The sequence below is a fragment of the Myotis nattereri genome, assembly GCF_964212035.1.
Source record: "Myotis nattereri genome assembly, chromosome: 5".
Classification (NCBI taxonomy): Eukaryota; Metazoa; Chordata; class Mammalia; order Chiroptera; family Vespertilionidae; genus Myotis; species Myotis nattereri.
The window spans coordinates 109,467,787-109,485,208 of record NC_138080.1 but is presented as its reverse complement, the minus strand read 5'-3'; the positions used below and the strand labels follow the sequence as shown (position 1 = coordinate 109,485,208).

The 17,422-nt window shown below is 64.6% G+C and overlaps 1 protein-coding gene across 1 annotated transcript; it reads left to right on the top strand.

The window, feature by feature from the left end:
* Positions 1-2,850: 2,850 nt before the first annotated feature.
* Positions 2,851-10,634, top strand: LFNG (LFNG O-fucosylpeptide 3-beta-N-acetylglucosaminyltransferase). The gene is made up of 8 exons (XM_081093058.1): positions 2,851-3,339; positions 7,323-7,371; positions 7,871-7,970; positions 8,097-8,250; positions 8,354-8,439; positions 8,838-9,003; positions 9,348-9,433; positions 9,583-10,634. The coding sequence occupies exons 1-8, from the start codon at positions 2,911-2,913 to the stop codon at positions 9,647-9,649; spliced, it is 1,137 nt and encodes a 378-aa protein (XP_080949184.1). The 5' UTR covers positions 2,851-2,910; the 3' UTR covers positions 9,650-10,634.
* Positions 10,635-17,422: the final 6,788 nt, after the last annotated feature.

The window sequence follows — 17,422 nt, the reverse complement described above, 5'->3', positions numbered from 1 at the left end:
GCCCAGAGCCGCTCGCCGGGGCCGGGGGAGGGGCCATGCTGAGCGGAGGTCAGCTGCCCGGGGACACATGGACCCATGTCCTGGTCCAGGCACAGGCAGCCTGCGAAATGGACAGTGTGCTATCCTCGGGTTACCTGGGCAAACAGGACTGTTCCAGGTTCCGAGTCTTAAAACTGGGGTTGGAGGGCAAGCAGTCCGCCCCAGGGGCCCGCAGCCCAGCCGGTCCCGAGGCCGTGCCCCAGCAGGGCCCCCTACACCCCCGCCCCACCCCACCCCTTCCCGAGGACCTTAATGCCCACGGGCCTTCCTGGCAACCTGATCAACACTCCCTGGCCCCCCATTTCCGGTCCGGAGCCCAGCAGCCCCCCATCCACCTCCACGCTATTTGGCCCTGGGGGTCCCTGGAGGGGAGCCTTGGATCTCAGAGGAGGGTAGGGCAGGGGGCGCCTCAGGCTGGGGCTGAGCCTGGGGAGGGCCACCCCCCTACAGTGTTCAGGCCTCAAGGAGTCACCACGAAATTCCATTCTCCTGACAGCAAAGAAATTGAATCACTCTCGCCAAAGCCCACGGCCCCACAAGAATGCTGGAGGCTTTGTCCTGCTGTTCCCAGACAGGCCCGGCCTCAGAGGCGCAGGGAAACCCCTGCTGGGCGCTATGCCATGCCTCTGCCAGCTGGGCCAGTCCCGCCCCTCACCGGGCACAGCGGTCCTTCCCCAGCCTCAGCAAGCCGTCCACGCAATGGGCACACCGCTCCTGCTGTCCCGTGTGTCAGAGGGCTGGGAAGCATTTGCCACAAAAAGCAGGGTGCTCTGGGGTGCAGAGGACCCTCCCCTGGGCTGGGGGCGATGAGGGGCTGGCTCCAGGGCCTCGCTGGGCGGGGGACGGGGTGGCAGGCTGTCTGTCTGCTGTCCCTCCTGCCTCTGGCAGATGCTCAGACCTAGTGGGTACCCCCCTCATTGCGGATGCTGCTGACCTCAGTCCCAGGAACAGGCGCAGCTCGTGCGAAGGTTTGGGGGCGCATGGGTTCGTGGGCAGAAGAGAATGAGGAGGGAGGGCAGGAGGCAGCAAGAAACGGCTGGGCCAGGTCAGGTGCAGGGACACAGGCCAGGACCGGAGCTGAGGCAGGCCGCGGGGAGGGTTTGACCTGTGCACGTGGGCGGGGAGGGTAGGCAGACCCGGTGCACTGGGGACACGGACATGGGGTTTCTGGACCACCCAGGGGTCCAGGGGAGAGGAGGCAAGGGAGGAGGCTAGCCCAGACTTGGACTAGACTAGGGTGGGGGGGAGTGGGGGGGTAGGGGGCGCTGGAGGGGCGAGGACGTGCAGCACAGACACCCTCAGACAGGCTGGGCTGACCTGAGCTCTCAGCTGTTTGGGGGTGACCCGCGCAGCCACTGGGTCCTTCTCTCCTGCCCACCCCACCCCACCCCTCCAGCTGCCTGAGGCCCGGGCTGGGCTCCGGCTGATGAGGGAGGGTTTATGGCAGGAGGTGACACCGCGGGAGACTTGTCACTTGGGCACAGCCAGCACCATCTGCTCGGGCATCTGCCTGCCGAGGTGCCTGCTAATCACCTGGGGGCCAGACACAGGCCTGGGAACCTCCGTCCCCCGCCCCACCCACGATGGGGACAGGGCCGGCCGGGAGCAAATGGCGCAGCCCCCCCCACACACACACCCCGCGCCGAGGCCGGCAGCAGAGCCGCTCAGCAAACCTGTGCGGAGCGCCTGCCACGCTCCCGCCTGCTCTCCGGCGGGACATCCGGGGGGAGGGCTGTGCGACCCTAACGATGCCACCCGGACAGACAGAGGGACAGCGCGGGGAGCTGAGGGGCCAGCGGGCAGAGCGAGGGGCGGAGGGGACCCAGGGGAGCCCCAGAGGTCCCGGAGCAGAAGCGGAGGGGAAGGAGGCGCAACCAAGCGGAGAGCCGCCCGGCCGCGCTTCCGGACCGTGTTGCGGGCCGGGAGGGGGGATCCCCATCCCACGCCGGGGGGCCCTTGGCCATTTCCGGGCCGCTCACCCCTCACCCTCCACCCGATCTGCAGGCGCACATTCCTGCCGCCCCTGCTCGTGCGGGGGGCCGGCCGACCCGTGGGAAGGGCCGGGGGCTGCTGCCGCCGTGTGCCGGGGGGCGGGGCACAGCTGGGCCGCATCTGCCGGGGCCGGGAGGGACCAAATGGGCCGAGGCCGCCTTTCATCCCGCGCGGGGAGGGGCGGGGCGCCTGGAGGGTCCCGGGCCCATCCCCGACGTTCGCGGCGCGGAGGCCGAGGGTGGAGGTGATGCGGCTGCGGTCCCGGGATCCCACGCCCCTGCCCACCTGCGGCTCAGGTGGCGGAGCTCCCCGACCCTGAACACGGCGGCCGGGACCGGCCCTCGTCCACCGGGCGCCGCCCCAGGGCCTGGGCGCGCGCCGGCCCGCGGGGAGGAAGCCGGGCGCGGAGCGGGGAAGCGCCAAGCGAGGAAGTTCGGGCGTCCCTGCGGGACCTTCGAGCCCGAGGCCGCTCCCAGAATCCGGTCACCGGGTCGAGGCGCACCCCCCCCCCGCGCGCCGGACCCGCCTGGGCGCCCCTTTAGGGCCGCCGGGACCGGGGGGCTGCCCGCCGAGAGCCGCCGGGAGGGGCGGGGCCGCCCGGGAGCGCGGAGGGCGGGGCCGCGGCGCCCGCTGCTCGGTTCCCAGACCCCCGCCGCGGCCCCACGTGGGCGCTGCACGGTCCGGGGCCCATTCGCGCGAGGCCCCGCCCCGGGAGCCAGTGAGCGCGTGGCGAGGGCGTGGCCTCGCGGAAGGGCCGCCCCCGGGGCGGGGCCGGCCGGAGCCTTTAAGTGCGCGGGGCGCGGGCGGGGCGCCGCAGGACGCGCTGCGGGACCGGGCGCGGAGAGCGGGCGGCGCGCACCGGGCGGCGCGCACCCCACGATGCTCAAGCGCTGCGGCCGCCGCCTGCTGCTGGCGCTGGCGGGGGCGCTGCTCGCCTGCCTGCTGGTGCTCACGGCCGACCCCCCGCCGCCCCCGCCGCCCGCCGAGCGCGGCCGGCGCGCGCTGCGCAGCTTGGCGGGCCCCGCGGGGGTGGCCCCGGCGCCGGGGCTGGAGGCGGCGGCGGCGCCCGGGGCGCTGGCCCGCGAGGTGCGCAGCCTGTCCGAGTACTTCAGCCGGCTGACCCGCGCGCGCAGGGACGCGGGCTCCCCGCCCGGGGGCGCCGCCCGGCCCGCCGACGCCCACCCGCGGCCGCAGGCGGAGCCGCTCGCGCCCCACGACGTCTTCATCGCCGTGAAGACCACCAAGAAGTTCCACCGCGCGCGCCTCGACCTGCTGCTGGAGACCTGGATCTCGCGCCACAAGGAGATGGTGAGCCCCGCGCCTGGCGGGGGGTGGGGGGGCAGCCTTGCCCAGCGGGTGGCCGGGTCCGATGGGCGCAGGCTCCGTCTCTGTCCAGCCCGTTCCCGCCGTCCGCCTGGTGGGACCGTTCTCCCCGGACCGAGGTGGTGGTGGTGGTGGGGGTTCCTCCCGCGGCCAGGCTCCAGGGCTCAGGACGCCACGCACTGACCTACCCCAACTGCTAGTGCTCGGGCTGGTGCCCTGGGATGCTGCTGGCCCCCAAACATTGGGGTGCATTCCTAGGGCGTGACTGCCCCCAGCTTCTGCCGGGGGCATCCACCCTGGGCCCCACTTCCCTGGGGAGAAGGACTTTCCTTAGAGGTGGAACGGGGGGCGGGGGGGGGGCGGGGGACCTCCTGGGCACAGGGCAGGTCTCCCCAAACGGGCGGTGCTAGGGGATGGAGACAAGTCATTCCCGAGGGTGCCCGGACTGGGTGGCGTGGGGCCCTGGCCAGCACCTCCCTGAAGAAAGAGCCCTGGGTTGGGGGGTGCTGAGACCCCTCCGCTGGGCCAGGGTTGAATGCTCCACCCTCGCTCTGCTGCCTGAGGCGGGGACAACCCCACTGGGGAAACCTCCCTCCGGGCGGCAGAAGGCGGTTGGGTGGGGGCAGCGGGCAGGGGACTGGCGGCTGGGAGAGCCAGGACTGACTGGGCATTTGGGGTGAGGGCGAGGGGTCCTTGGCTGGGGTGGGGCTCAGAGAAGACCCCTCATCTTCGTCCCCGCCTCGGCCCTCCAGGCCCACGGCTGACCCTGGAGCCCAGCTTTGGGTCAGGGCTCTGCTGAGGTCATGACGAGGGCGAGGGGCCAGGGTCTTGTCTGGTCCCGGCCTTGGGGTGGCGGGGGGGGGGGGGCCGGGAAGCCCCTGGCCAGCTCCTGGGAACACAGCGTGTCTTCCCAGAGGCTCCGGCCGGCGGGAGGGGGCCGCGCGGCGCGGGTTTTGTTTGGCGGCTGGGCCGTTAGGATTCCCAGCGCGGGCGGCTCTCACGCTGGCCGCTCGGGCAAGGTAACAAAGCCTCTTTCTCAGCGAGAAGGGCCTCGGCCTCTTGTGTGCGGCTCTGCCTCCATGGGAACCGCCGGCGCTGGCCACTCAGGTTGCCTGGCGATGAGGGTCCCGGCCCCCCCATGGCTCTGACTGACAGTCCTGGCCCGCTGCGTCCCCAGCCGCCCCTCCCCGCGCCGCCTCCTGCTGTGTGACCTCTGGCCCCCGCTCAGCCTCTCTGGGCTGCCACCAGCCCTCGCGCCTCCGGCGTGGACCTTGGGGGCTCTGCACCCCAGGGTCTCAGGTGCCAGTCCCAGCAGAGCTGAGGGATCTGGGGCCAGAGCCTCTCTGAGCCTCAGTCTCCTCGTCTCTGAAATGGGAAGCCTTCCTTCCAGGGCTTTGTTAGAGAGGCAGGCCGCTGGGAAACCAAGCCCAGCGGGCACTCAGAGGCGGGGGGTGGGGGGGCGCACTCCCACCCAGATGTGGGGCTGCTCTTCCATCCTGCAGCTGACCCCACCCAGGAAGGGCCCGACCTGCCCCCTGGCATCAGTTCCTGTGAGCAGCGGGTCCGCCTCTCCCGCCGGGGCTGGGTGATTCAGACCCTGGCCGAGGGGGAGAAGTCAGGGCTGCATGGGGGAAACCCAGAGAGGCTGTTTGAGTCTGAGAGTGGGCAGCTGACCCACGTGACGGGCAGGGGGACTTCCTGGAGGAGGTGCCCTTTGAGCTAGATCGAGCGGAAATGCCCAGAAAGAGCCGTCCAGGCACCACAAGCACAAGCAAGGGGGGGGGGGGGGGCGTGTTCGAGAAACGCCCAGCTATGGCAGTGACCGGGGTCCAGGCAGCAGGGTCCACACTGTGCTGGGCCTTGATGTCCAGGGTGAGGGGCTGCGCCTTTGGCCCACACAGTCCTCGCTCACTCCTCCCGGGAGGGGCCGGCGGCGGTGGCAGCGGCCACAATGGTGGGGGAGAGCCTGGCATCCTGTTTCTTTGAATCGCAGCTCCAGGAACAATGCCGCTTCCTGTGGGCCCCCCCTCGCCAGCCCTGCCGCCTGCTCTTCCTCTGCCTGCCCGTCGGCAGCGGGGAAGTGGGGAGGGGGCCCGGGGTGTCTCGCCAGGTCCCTGGAAAGCAAGGCCGGCTGGACTGGCACCTCCTCTGCCCCAGGGTGTGCCGCAGGCTGGGGGCCCCCCTCTCTGGCCTCCGTTTCCGCCTGTACCGCGGGGAGGAATGGTGCCCACCTCCGAGGGCGCTTTGCTCCGGGCACATGAGCTCTGGCTCTGCCCGTTGTGTTGAGCGGGAAACTGCCTCTGAGCAGTGGGGGAGGCCCGTGCCCGTCGCTCTGCCGGCTGCTCTGATGTGGGGAGACGGGAGGCCCGTACCCCCCCAGCCCCACCCTCCAAGTGCTCTCCGAGCGCGGGCTGGCTCTCCCCACAAAGGTGACTTTAATCTCCGTAGCCTTGGGCTGGGTTTTTAGGGCACCAGCGAGGGCGGGAGAACAGGCCTCGCTTGATCTCATTAAGAAAGCATTTTCCTTTTCATCCAGCGGCAGGGGCGTCTGCACGGGCCGGCCCCAGCCTCCCACGGCATTCCTGGGCCGAGGTGCCGGGGAGCGGGCGGGGGGCTGGTGCGTGTCTGTGCGTGCGGGCCGCCCCGGGGTGTCTGCTGGGCTCTGGGAGGGCTGTGTGTGTGTGGAGAGGCTGTGGATGGAGCCAGCCAGCAAACCCCTTGGCGCTGAGCCTGTGTCCCAAGCTGGTGACCACGGGGGTCGGGTTAGGGGGGGAGGAGCCGGGCTGCCCAGGTGCAGGTGGGCTCCGGTCCCTGGGTGTGCGCTGTGGGCCAGGCCTGCACATGCTCCATCCTCCCCAGGACCCGTTGGCACACAGAAGGCAGCCGGGGCCTGGCGGGCATGGAGGTGGGGGGTCCCCTGCTGCCTGTGCTCCGAGCAGCGCCCCCGGGCCTCAGGCTGAGCGCTCAGCCAGGCTGGGTGCACCGGCGGCACGCGCTGGGCGGGCGGGCGGGCGAGGACGGAACATTCCTCCGTGTGCCGACCAGCCCAGGCGGGCGCCGGCAGCTCCTGGCCCCGCCCCGTCGCCCCACCCCCTCTGAGGCTCCATCCTGGCAGGGGCGGCCCTGCTGGCAGGTGAGCCCTTGATGTGGCTCGGACCAGGCCTGTCTCCAGCCTGGGTTCCTGCCCCTGCAGCAGGAGCGGGTGAGGGGTGGTGGGGGCGCAGACCCGCAGGCTGGGGCGCGTGTGGCTTGCCGCCTCCTCCCTGGTAACCGTCTGTGTCTCCAGAGAAGGTGACCTGCCCGCGGGTCACACCTCCAGGGATGTGTGCCCGCCCCTCCCCCAGGCTTGAAGGCCCAGCCTGAGGACTGCACCCCTGCCCGCCGGACCTCGCGCCCAGCCCGGCCGGTTAACCAGGCCAGCTGTATGGTAATGGGCAGTGCGGCCACTCTCGCTTAACGCGGCTGAGTTAAGGCCGCCCCGCGCCCGCGGCCGGGACAGAGCTGGCGGACAATGCGGGTGACTCATCCTCCCGCCGGACCCTTTGTCCGTAGGACTTGGCAGCTGCCTGGCGGAGGCCTTTGTCCTCGACTGATCGAGACTTGGCTTCCCAAAGCCCAGCTCCTCCGCAGTCCCCCCCCCCCCCGCCCTCCCCCAGGCGGGCGCTGTGTCAATAAGGGTGTGTGCCCGCCAGGTGCGCTGGAGCCGGTTACCTGGCGGCTGGGCGGGGCGCCCCACCCGGCTCGTGCCTGCACAGCTGCCGGGTGACCTTGGGCCCAGCTGTCGACTTGGGGGTGGGGGTGGGGTCTGCATAAACCCCAGCCCCCCTTCCACGCAGGCAGTGCACGGGAAACCGAGGCCCGGAGAAGGGCGGGGAGTGGGCGTGCCGGCCGGACCCCGCGTGCCCAGCCCTGCCCCTGCCGGGGTCGGGGACACAGGGCGCCCGTTCAAGGCCCGTTTCTCCTTCCAGACGTTCATTTTCACCGACGGGGAGGACGAGGCCCTGGCCCAGCGAGCGGGTGAGCCTGAACCTGGGGGCGAGGGGGCTCCACTCCCAGAGGAAATTGTCCCCCATCCTTCTCCCCTCCGAGAGGTCGCGGAGGCCGGGAGCAGTTTACTCAACTGGTTTGCTCAGTGCCCCGCCCCTCCACTCGCCCCCCCAATTCTCATGCAAATGAGGTCCTTTCAGCTCCCCGGCCCCTTTGAGCAACAGGTGGCCGGTGCTGGGAAAAAGCCGCCTGAATGGGCAGGGGCGGGGCTGCCAGGGACAGGGCAGGGCTGGGGGAGGGGGAGGGCGGTCGCCGGGCCTGGGTCCGGCTTGGAGAGGGGCTGAGCGGCATGGAGAGGGGCTGAGCGGGGAACCCACGCCGGGCGCAGCTTGTAGGAGCCAGGAGCCCGAGGCACCCGGGGACAGCCAGCCGCCTGCCCACCCTGCTCTGCTCCCGGGTGGTGCGACTGCGTGCTGGGCTGTCCCGGGAGCCTGCTCGCCCTGCACTGCAGCCCTCCCCTTGTCCACAGGCAACGTGATCAATACCAACTGCTCGGCCGCCCACAGCCGCCAGGCCCTGTCCTGCAAGATGGCGGTGGAGTATGACCACTTCATCGCCTCCGGGAGGAAGTGAGTGTGGGCCTCTGGCGGGGCCCCAGGCATCCCCCCCCCCACCAGGCCTCACCCCTGGCAGCTCCCACCCCGGCACAGCCCGGACCCCTCAGCTCCCTGAGGGCCTGCCTCGCCCGCCCGCAGGTGGTTCTGCCACGTGGACGACGACAACTACGTGAACGTGTGGGCCCTGCTGCGCCTGCTGGCCGGCTACCCGCACACCCAGGACGTGTACATCGGCAAGCCCAGCCTGGACCGGCCCATCCAGGCCACCGAGAGGCTCAGCGAGAACAAGATGGTGAGCGGCCAGTCCGGACTCGCCTGGGCTGGAGATGGGGAGGCGGGAGGCTGTGGGTCCCTGCAGTCCGGGTAGGGTCTCACCACCCCGCCACATCCTGCAGCGCCCTGTCCACTTCTGGTTTGCCACGGGCGGCGCTGGCTTCTGCATCAGCCGAGGGCTGGCCCTGAAGATGAGCCCGTGGGCCAGGTGAGTGCCTGGGGCACAGGCCAGGCTGCCCAGGTCCTGACCCCTCCCCTGCGGGCCTGGTTTGGGTCATCGTCCCAGCAGCAGGTGTCCCCAACCCCACGTGCACAGGCAGGTTGAATGGAGGTTCCCCCCTTCCCACGTCCTGCCAGCAGACACCAGGGTGCTAGCACCCAGGGCAGGGGCCGTGGGCCAGACCCCTTGTGGCAGCAGCAGCTCCCGCCCCGAGCAGGTGGGGGTGGGGCTCAGGGAGGGGGAGAGGCTGGCAGGCAGCCCCGGGACTTGTCCACCTCCTCCCCGAGCCCCGCCTCTTCGCTCCGCTCCCTGCGGCCTCTGCCTGGGGGTCCTCCCTCCCCTGGGCAGCAGCCCCCCCAGCTCACACGGCAGCCTTCCTCCCACAGCGGGGGCCACTTCGTGAGCACGGCCGAGCGCATCCGGCTGCCGGACGACTGCACGGTGGGCTACATCGTGGAGGCGCTGCTGGGCGTGCGGCTCATCCGCAGCGGCCTCTTCCACTCGCACCTGGAGAACCTGCAGCAGGTGCCCGCCTCGGAGCTGCACGAGCAGGTGCGCCGTCCACAGAGGAGGGGCCGCGTCACAGGGTGGGGGGGCCAGGAAGGGCCCCTGCTGGCCGCCCCCCAGGCCCTCTGTCCACTCTCCCCGAGGTTTGTCTTCAGCCCAGCACCCCGGCTCCGTGCCCTTCGGGCCTTGTCCTGCACGCGGGGTCTCCTCTCACTCACAGCACCTTGGCCCTTGTCCCTGAGTGCACAGTGGGGGGGTATCGCCTTCCTTCTCGGCCCGAGGCGAGCGGCAGGCAGGCTGTCTGCTCGTTGGAGCCACGTGGCCAGCCTGGGGCCAGGGCGGGGTGTCCCGTCCCCACCCGGCCCGACTCCGCCCTCTCTCCCCACCAGGTGACCCTGAGCTACGGCACGTTCGAGAACAAGCGGAACTCGGTCCACATCAAGGGGCCCTTCTCCGTGGAGGCTGACCCTTCCCGGTGAGGGGACGGAGGCCGGGTGGGGAGACGGAGGCCTGGTGGGCGAGGCCGACCTGGAGGAGGTGGGCTGGACCGCCAGGTGCCCCCGGCCCCCCGCTAGGGCAGAGGGGGCCCCCCACGCAGACCAGCCCCCCACTCTGTCCCCGCAGGTTCCGCTCCATCCACTGCCGCCTGTACCCCGACACTCCCTGGTGTCCCCGCACCGCCATCTTCTAGCCGCCGCGGCTGAGACCCCGTCCCCGGGCGCCCCTGGTATCCAAAGGGCCTGGGGACCCCTGTTGGGCCGCCCTGGCCTTGGCATTGGAGGCTGCCAGGACTGTGCCTCCGTGAGTGTACGTGCGCCCACCTGGGTCGCAGGCTGCTGGCAGCTCTGCTCTGCTCTGCTCGGCCGGGGAGCGGGCACCAGTGCCCGGGGCTCCGAGCCCAGGCCGGAGGGAGTGGTCCGGCAGCGGCCACTGTGCGGGCGGTTCTGTGTGGCCTGGGGGGGGGGGTTCTTTGGGCAGAAGGGGGTCAGGGCTGCCCTGCCCAGCTGGCCCTGTGCCCGGGCACCTGTCTCGGAGCGCCCAGGACACCTGAGCCCTGGAAGGAAGCTGGGTTTTAGGGGTCAGTGGCCTGGTCCCCTCCTCCTCCCACTGAGCTCTGGCCCTGCCAGCAGCCCTGTGAAGCCCCGTGGCCGTGTGGCTGGGGGGACAGTGCCCCCCGCCCCGAGCCTCGGGGTCGGGGCCGCCGGGCCCCTCAGAGTCTTGCCTTTGTCTCCCCAGATGGGGAGGCAGAGCTGAGCGTGTCTCCTCTCCCAAGCAGAGAGCGAGTCGCCCACAGTGGGCGTGTCTGTACATATTGTGACAGTATTTTTTTACTGTCTGGTGTTTCGAAGGGGGGCGGGCTGTAAAAAGTGGGGTGTCCTTGTCTTGTTTTCGGGGAACGGGGGAGGGTGTTACTTTGTCGTTTCTGTGGATCAGAAAAAGCAGAAGCCAGGCCTGGGGTCATCTCTGTGGTCGAAGCTGGAAGCCTCTAGTTGTATGTCCGGCCTCCTGACCTCCGATCGGCCCCCAGGGTGCACCTGGCCGGTGCGCTCTGTCTCCTGTTTTCCTTTCTGCAAAGACATAGCTAGGAAGGCGGACAATAAGGGAACGTTCTCAGGGAATCGCTGTGTGGTTGCTATGGTGACGTCCTTGCTGTGAATAAAGGTGCTCGGGCTGCGCTCTGGGGTCCTGTCTGTCTGCGGCGGCTCCAGGCCCCACTCGCCCTTCCCTTCGCGCTGGCAGCCGGGAGGCCAGGAGGCGAGGAGAGAAGGGACCCGCTGGGGCCTGGCCGGGACCTCCCGACCTGCCTTCGCCGCCATCACAGACCCACAGCGGCCACCGCCTGGCCTCATGCTGCGGAGGGGAGACAGGCGGGGAGCGGGTGATGCCCAGGGCCAGGCAGCTGGGTGGTGAAGGGCCCCAGACCCTGGCCTCCCGGTGCTGGTCCCTGAGCAGGCTGCATCCCAGCGCACCCCGACGGGTCCCGGCTGGAGGGGCTGCTGTGGCGTAGGCTGGGGCATCCCCTGTGTCCCCCCCACCCCCCCAGCAGCCTGGGCAGCCCTCACTTCCTCTTCCTCCCCGACCTCCCTGGGGCTCCAGGTTCCTGCCTCCACTCTGCTCCGAGCTCAGCCTGAGCAACAAACACATCAGAAAGGAACTAGGGCCCACCCCCTCCCGGAACCACTGGGGGCAGAATGCCAGCCCCGCCCCCACCAGCCATAGGCTCAGCCTCTGCTCCTCTGAGCTGGGCCGGGGTGGGCGGCGGGGGGCCCTCACAGCCCTGGCTGGTGGCTGCCCTGGCCTGCGGGCGCCTGGCAGGGGCCTGACCCCACCTTGCCATGGACAGGCCTGAGTCCGCATGGCGTGGCTTCCAGATGGCCAGTGGGAGGGGAGGCGTGTGACCCCTGTGGCCGCTGGGCACCCCGTGGGCACTCGGTGGGGGAGCAGCCACGTCTTGTGGGATGTGAGGGGAAGTGACACAGCAGCTGCCGAGCGCGGGCCTCAGCCCGCGGCCTCCTTCCTGCCCGGGTGAGTCAGACCAGGGCGCCTCTGGCAGCTGGCACCGTCGCCACAGAGCTGGCAGGGCCTGGGCACAGGTGTGGCAGATGCGGTCCTCATCAGAGTCGAGGTCCCTCCCAGCTGTCCCCGTGGGGCTCTGGGCCTGGGGGGCGCACAGGGGAGCAGCCTGCGGCCCTGGCCCTCTGCCCTGCAGAGTGCGGAGCTGAGGGTAGAAGGGAACGTCTCCATCCGCAGGAGGGGCCTCCCCAGCAGGTGCCAGGGGGAGAAGAGGGGCTCTCGGCATACCCCACCCTCTGGGGGCACCATCGTCCCCAACCCACACACCCTGGGCCCAAGGTCCGTGTCCCCCGGCCCGGCCTGGCCTCTCCCAGGCTGCCGGCCAGTCCCGGGCTTCCAGGATAAAAATGCACCCTCTGTGCTGGGGCGGGCTGGTCGCCTGGGCAGCAGGGCCAGGGCTGTGCAGGCTGAGGGGTGCAGGGCGGGCCCCTTCTGCTCAGTTGAAGTTTCCCCCCCACTGGCCCTGGGGCCGGCTTCCCCAGGGGGGTCCGAGCTGGAGTGGAAAGGCACTGCCCAGCCTCAATGCTGAGGAGGGGCTCCAGCCCCAGCACAGCCGGGCACAAGCGGGGGCCCCCTCAGCTCAGCACTCCTGCAAAGCTGGGAGATGGGCAACACGGCGCCAGCCAGCAGCCAGCAAGGCCTCCCGCAGACCTGAGGCCGGACCCTGCTGGGCTGCACCAGGCCTGCCCGCTCGGGACTGGGGAGCAGAGGGGATGTGGGTGGCCAGGGCGGCCTCAGCCCTCCGTCTGCCAGGCCAGCTGGCCCCCTGCTGCTGCCCGGGCCTGTCTGCCCGCCCCAGGCTGGCGGATGTCCTTGGGGCCGGAGGAGGCACCAGGCCCTGGGGGTGCCCAGATTATAGGGTCACACAGAGCTCCCTGTGCGCCCAGCCCGGCCTCCAGGACCCTCATGGACATCCCACTGCGGGCCTTAGGCGCCACCTGGCGGCCAGAGGTGGCTTCTCCGCCTTTCCCAGGACCCGGCCCTGTTCTAGGGGCACGGACCCGGGGCGGGAGGACAGACCCTCCCCAGCCTGCAGCCCCGCGATTGCTCTGAAAAGCTCACGTCCTCCTAGCCTTTCGCCCAGTATTTGGTTCGTGTGTGTGGGTCATGCCCAGAGGCAGCGGTCATTCCAGCCACTGCCCTGGCCCTGCCCCTGGCTCAGGCAGGGCTGGCTGCCCCATCTCCACGGCCCATCCCAGCCGGATCCCTGCTCCTGCTCTGCGTGGTGCCCACGGCCGAACCCCCACCGGCAGCTTCCTGGACGTGCAGCGCGAGGGCCGCCCCGCCCATCGGGGTCCCTGACAGTCTGTCCCCAAGCCTAGCTCTGGTCTCCTCCGAGGACGCTGCCCAGACCTTGCCCACGACCTAAGGCCCAGCCGCCCCTTCTCTCTGTCCAGCTGCCTCCCTTCGATTTCCTGACCCCACTGGCTCCCTGACCCCTCACCGTTCGAGTCCTCCTCTGCCTGAAACCCCAGGTCAGGTCATGCCCTCGAACTCACCTTCCCTCCCCTGGCCTCTCCCTTCCACATCCTCTGGGCCAAGCCTCCGGCCTCAACTGTTTCTCCCAGACCTCCACCTGCTCAGCACCCACACCTGGGCAGCTGGAGGCAGAGGCTCACCCTAACCCTAACCTTAAACCCTAACCCTAACCCCTAACTCCTAACCCCTAACCCCTAACCCCTAACCCCTAACCCCTAACCCCTAACCCCTAACCTGGGCAGCTCCAGGCAGAGGCTCACCCTAACCCCCTAACCCTAACCTTAACCACCTAACACTAACCCTAATACTAACCCCCTAACACTAGCCCCTTAACCCTAACCCCCTAACCTTAACCGCCTAACCCTAACCCCCTAACGCTAACCTTAAATCCTAACACTAACCCTAACCCCTAACCTGGGCAGCTTCAAGCAAAGGCTCCCCCTAACTCCCTAAACCTAAATTTAACCCTAACCCTAATACTAACCCTAACCTTAACCCCCTAACACTAACCCTTAACACTAACCCCATTACCCTAACCCTAACATCCTAACCTAATCCCCTAACACTAACAATAATCCCCTAACCCTAATCCTAACACCATAACCCTAACTGATAGGGTTAAGGTTAGGGTTAGGATAGGGTGAGGGTGAGGGTTAGGGTTAGGGTTAAGGATAATGTTAGGGTTAAGTTAGGGCTAGGGTTATGGGTAGGGTTAGGGTTGGTACTAGAGCTAGGGTTAGAGTTAGGGATAAGGATAGGGTTAGGATTATGGATTAGGGTGTGGTTAGGGTAATGGTTAGGTTAAGGATAGGGTTATGTTTAGGGTTAAGGATAGGGTTAGATAGTGTTAGCATAGGGTTAAGGATAGTATCAGGGTTAGGGTTAGGATTAAGCATATGGATAGGGTTAGGGTTAAGTATAGGGTTAAGATTAGCATTAGGGCTAAGGTTAGGGTTAGGGTTAGCATTAAGCATAGGGATAGGGTTAGGGTTAGGGTTAGGGTTTGGGTTAATCATAGGGACAGGGTTAGACTTAGGGTTAGGATTATGATTAGGGTTAGGGTTAGCAATAAGCCTAGGGATAAGATTAAGGTTAGTGTTAGCGTTAAGAATTGAGTTAGGATTAGGGTTAAGCATAGGGTTAGTGCTAAGGTTAGGGTTAGGGTTAGGTTTAGGGTTAGCATTAAGCATTGGGTTAGGGTCAGGGTTAGGGTTTTCATTAAGCTTAGGGTTAGGGTTAGGGTTTGCATTAAGCATAGGGATAGGGTTAGGGATAGGGTTAGGGTTAGGATTAGGGTTAGCGTTTAGCATAGGGATAGGGTTAGGGATAGGTTTAGTGTTAGGGTTAGGGTTAGGGATAGGATTAGGGTTAGGGTTAGGGATAGGGATAGGGTTAGGGATAGGGTTAGGGATAGGATTAGGGTTAGGGTTAGGGATAGGGATAGGGTTAGGGATAGGGTTAGGGTTAGGGTTGGGGTTAGGGTTAGGGTTGGGGTTAGGGATAGGGTTGGGGTTAGGGATAGGGTTAGGGTTAGGGTTTGCAGTAAGCTTAGGGATAGGGTTAGGTTTAGGGTTTGCAGTAAGCTTAGGGATAGGGTTAGGTTTAGGGTTAGGGTTAGGGTTTGGCTTAGTTAGGGATAGGGTTAGGGTTAGGGTTTGCAGTAAGCTTAGGGATAGGGTTAGGTTTAGGGTTAGGGTTAGGGTTAGGGTTTGGCTTAGTTAGGGATAGGGTTAGGGTTAGGGTTAGGGTTTGCAGTAAGCTTAGGGATAGGGTTAGGGTTAGGGTTAGGGTTTGCATTAAGCATAGGAATAGGGTTAGGACAGCCGTGGGCAAACTACGGCCCATGGACCTTATCTGGCCCGTTTGAAATAAATAAAACTCTTGAAAAAAAAGACCATACCCTTTTATGTAATGATGTTTACTTTGATTTTATAGTAGTTCTTAGAAACACTCCATCCATGCTTTTGTTCTGCCCTCCGGTCCAGTTTAAGAACCCATTGTGGTCCTTGAGTCAAAAGTTTGCCTACCCCTGAGTTAGGGTTTGGGTTATGGTTAGCGTTACCATTAAGCATAGGGATAGGGTTAGGGTTAGGGTTAGGGATAGGGTTAGGGTTAGGATTAGGGTAAGGTTTAGGGTTAGCATTTAGCATAGGGATAGGGTTAGGGTTAGGGTTTGCATTAAGCTTAAGGTTAGGGTTAGGGTTAGGGTTAGGGTTAGGGTTTGCATTAAGCATAGGGATAGGGTTAAGGTTAGGGTTAGGGTTAGGGTTAGGGTAAGCTTTAAGCATAGGGATAGGGTTAGGGTTAGGGTTAGGGTTAGGGTTACCATTAAACATAGGGATAGGGTTAGGGTTAGGGTTAGGGTTAGCATTAAGCACAGGGATAGGTTTAGGGTTAGGGTTAGTATTAAGCATAGGGTTAGGGTTAGGGTTAGGGTTAGGGTTAGTGTGAGGGTTTGCATTAAGCATAGGGATAGGATTATGGTTAGGGTTAGAGTTAGCATTAAGCATAGTGATAGGGTTAGGGTTAGGGTTTGCATTAAGCTTAAGGTTAGGGTTAGGTTTAGTGTTAGCGTTAGTTAGTGATAGGGTTAGGGTTAGGGTAAGGGTTAGGTCTAGGATTAGGGTTAGGGTTTGCAGTAAGCTTAGGGATAGGGTTAAGGTTAGGGTTAGCCTTAAGCTTAGGGTTAGGGTTAGGGTTAGGGATAGGGTGAGGGTTTGCATTAAGCATAGGGATAGGATTATGGTTAGGGTTAGAGTTAGCATTAAGCATAGGGATAGGGTTAGAGTTAGGGTTTGCATTAAGCACATGGATATGTTTAGGGCAGCCGTGGGCAAACTATGGCCCTTGGGCCCGATCTGGCCCGTTTGAAATGAATAAAACTATTGAAAAAAAAAAGACCGTACTCTTTATGTAATGATGTTTACTTTGATTTTATAGTAGTTCATAGAAACACTCCATCCATGCTTTTGTTCCGGCCTCCGGTCCAGTTTAAGAACCCATTGTGGCCCTCGAGTCAAAAAGTTTACCCACCCCTGGGTTAGGGTTTGGGTTATGGTTAGCGTTACCATTAAGCATAGGGATAGGGGTAGGGATAGAGTTAGGGATAGGGTAGGGATAGGGATAAGGTTAGGGATAGGGATAGGGATAGAGTTAGGGTTAGGGTTAGGGTTAGGGATAAGGATAGGGATAAGGTTAGGGATAGGGTTAGGGATAGGGTTAGGGATAGGGATAGGGTTAGGGATAGGGTTAGGGATAGGATTAGGGTTAGGGAGAGAGTTAGGGATAGGATTAGGGTTAGGGTTAGGGTTAGGGATAGGGATAGGGTTAGGGATAGGGTTAGGGATAGGATTAGGGTTAGGGTTAGGGTTAGGGTTAGGGATAGGGATAGGGTTAGGATTAGGGTTAGGGATAGGGTTAGGGTTAGGGTTAGGGATAGGGTTAGGGTTAGGGATAGGGTTAGGGTTAGGGTTGGGGTTAGGGATAGGGGTAGGGTTAGGGTTTGCAGTAAGCTTAGGGATAGGGTTAGGGTTAGGGTAGGGTTAGGGTTTGGCTTAGGGATAGGGTTATGTTTAGGGTTAGGGTTTGCAGTAAGCTTAGGGATAGGGTTAGGGTTAGGGTAGGGTTAGGGTTTGGCTTAGTTAGGGATAGGGTTATGTTTAGGGTTAGGGATAGGGATAGGGATAGGGTTAGGGATAGGGTTAGGGTTAGGGATAGGGTTAGGGCTAGGGTTAGCGATAGGGTTAGGGTTAGGGATAGGGTTAGGGCTAGGGTTAGGGTTAGGGTTAGGGTTAGAGATAGGGTTAGGTTTAGGGATAGGGTTAGGGATAGGGTTAGGGATAGGGTTAGGGTTAGGGTTAGTGTTAGGGATAGGGTTAGGGTTAGGGATAGGGATAGGGTTAGGGATAGGGATAGGGATACGGTTAGGGCTAGGGTTAGGGTTAGGGTTAGGGTTAGGGATAGGGTTAGGTTTAGGGATAGGGTTAGGGATAGGGTTAGGGATAGGGTTAGGGATAGGGTTAGGGTTAGGGTTAGGGATAGGGTTAGGGATAGGGTTAGGGATAGGGTTAGGGATAGGGTTAGGGATAGGGTTAGGGTAAGGGATAGGGATAGGGTTAGGGATAGGGATAGGGATACGGTTAGGGCTAGGGTTAGGGTTAGGGTTAGGGTTAGGGATAGGGTTAGGTTTAGGGATAGGGTTAGGGATAGGGTTAGGGATAGGGTTAGGGTTAGGGTTAGTGTTAGGGATAGGGTTAGGGCTAGTGTTAGGGATAGGGTTAGTGATAGGGTTAGGGTTAGGGATAGGGTTAGGGCTAGTGTTAGGGATAGGGTTAGGGTTAGGGATAGGATTAGGGTTAGGGATAGGGTTAGGGATAGGGTTATTGTTAGGGTTATTAATAGGGTTAGGGAT

Coding starts and splice junctions, on each gene's coding strand:
- LFNG (XM_081093058.1), top strand. CDS start 2,911: ATGCTCAAGCGCTGCGGCCGCCGCCTGCTGCTGGCGCTGGCGGGGGCG. Junction 3,340..7,322: donor TCTCGCGCCACAAGGAGATG/GTGAGCCCCGCG, acceptor TTCTCCTTCCAG/ACGTTCATTTTCACCGACGG. Junction 9,434..9,582: donor GTGGAGGCTGACCCTTCCCG/GTGAGGGGACGG, acceptor CTGTCCCCGCAG/GTTCCGCTCCATCCACTGCC.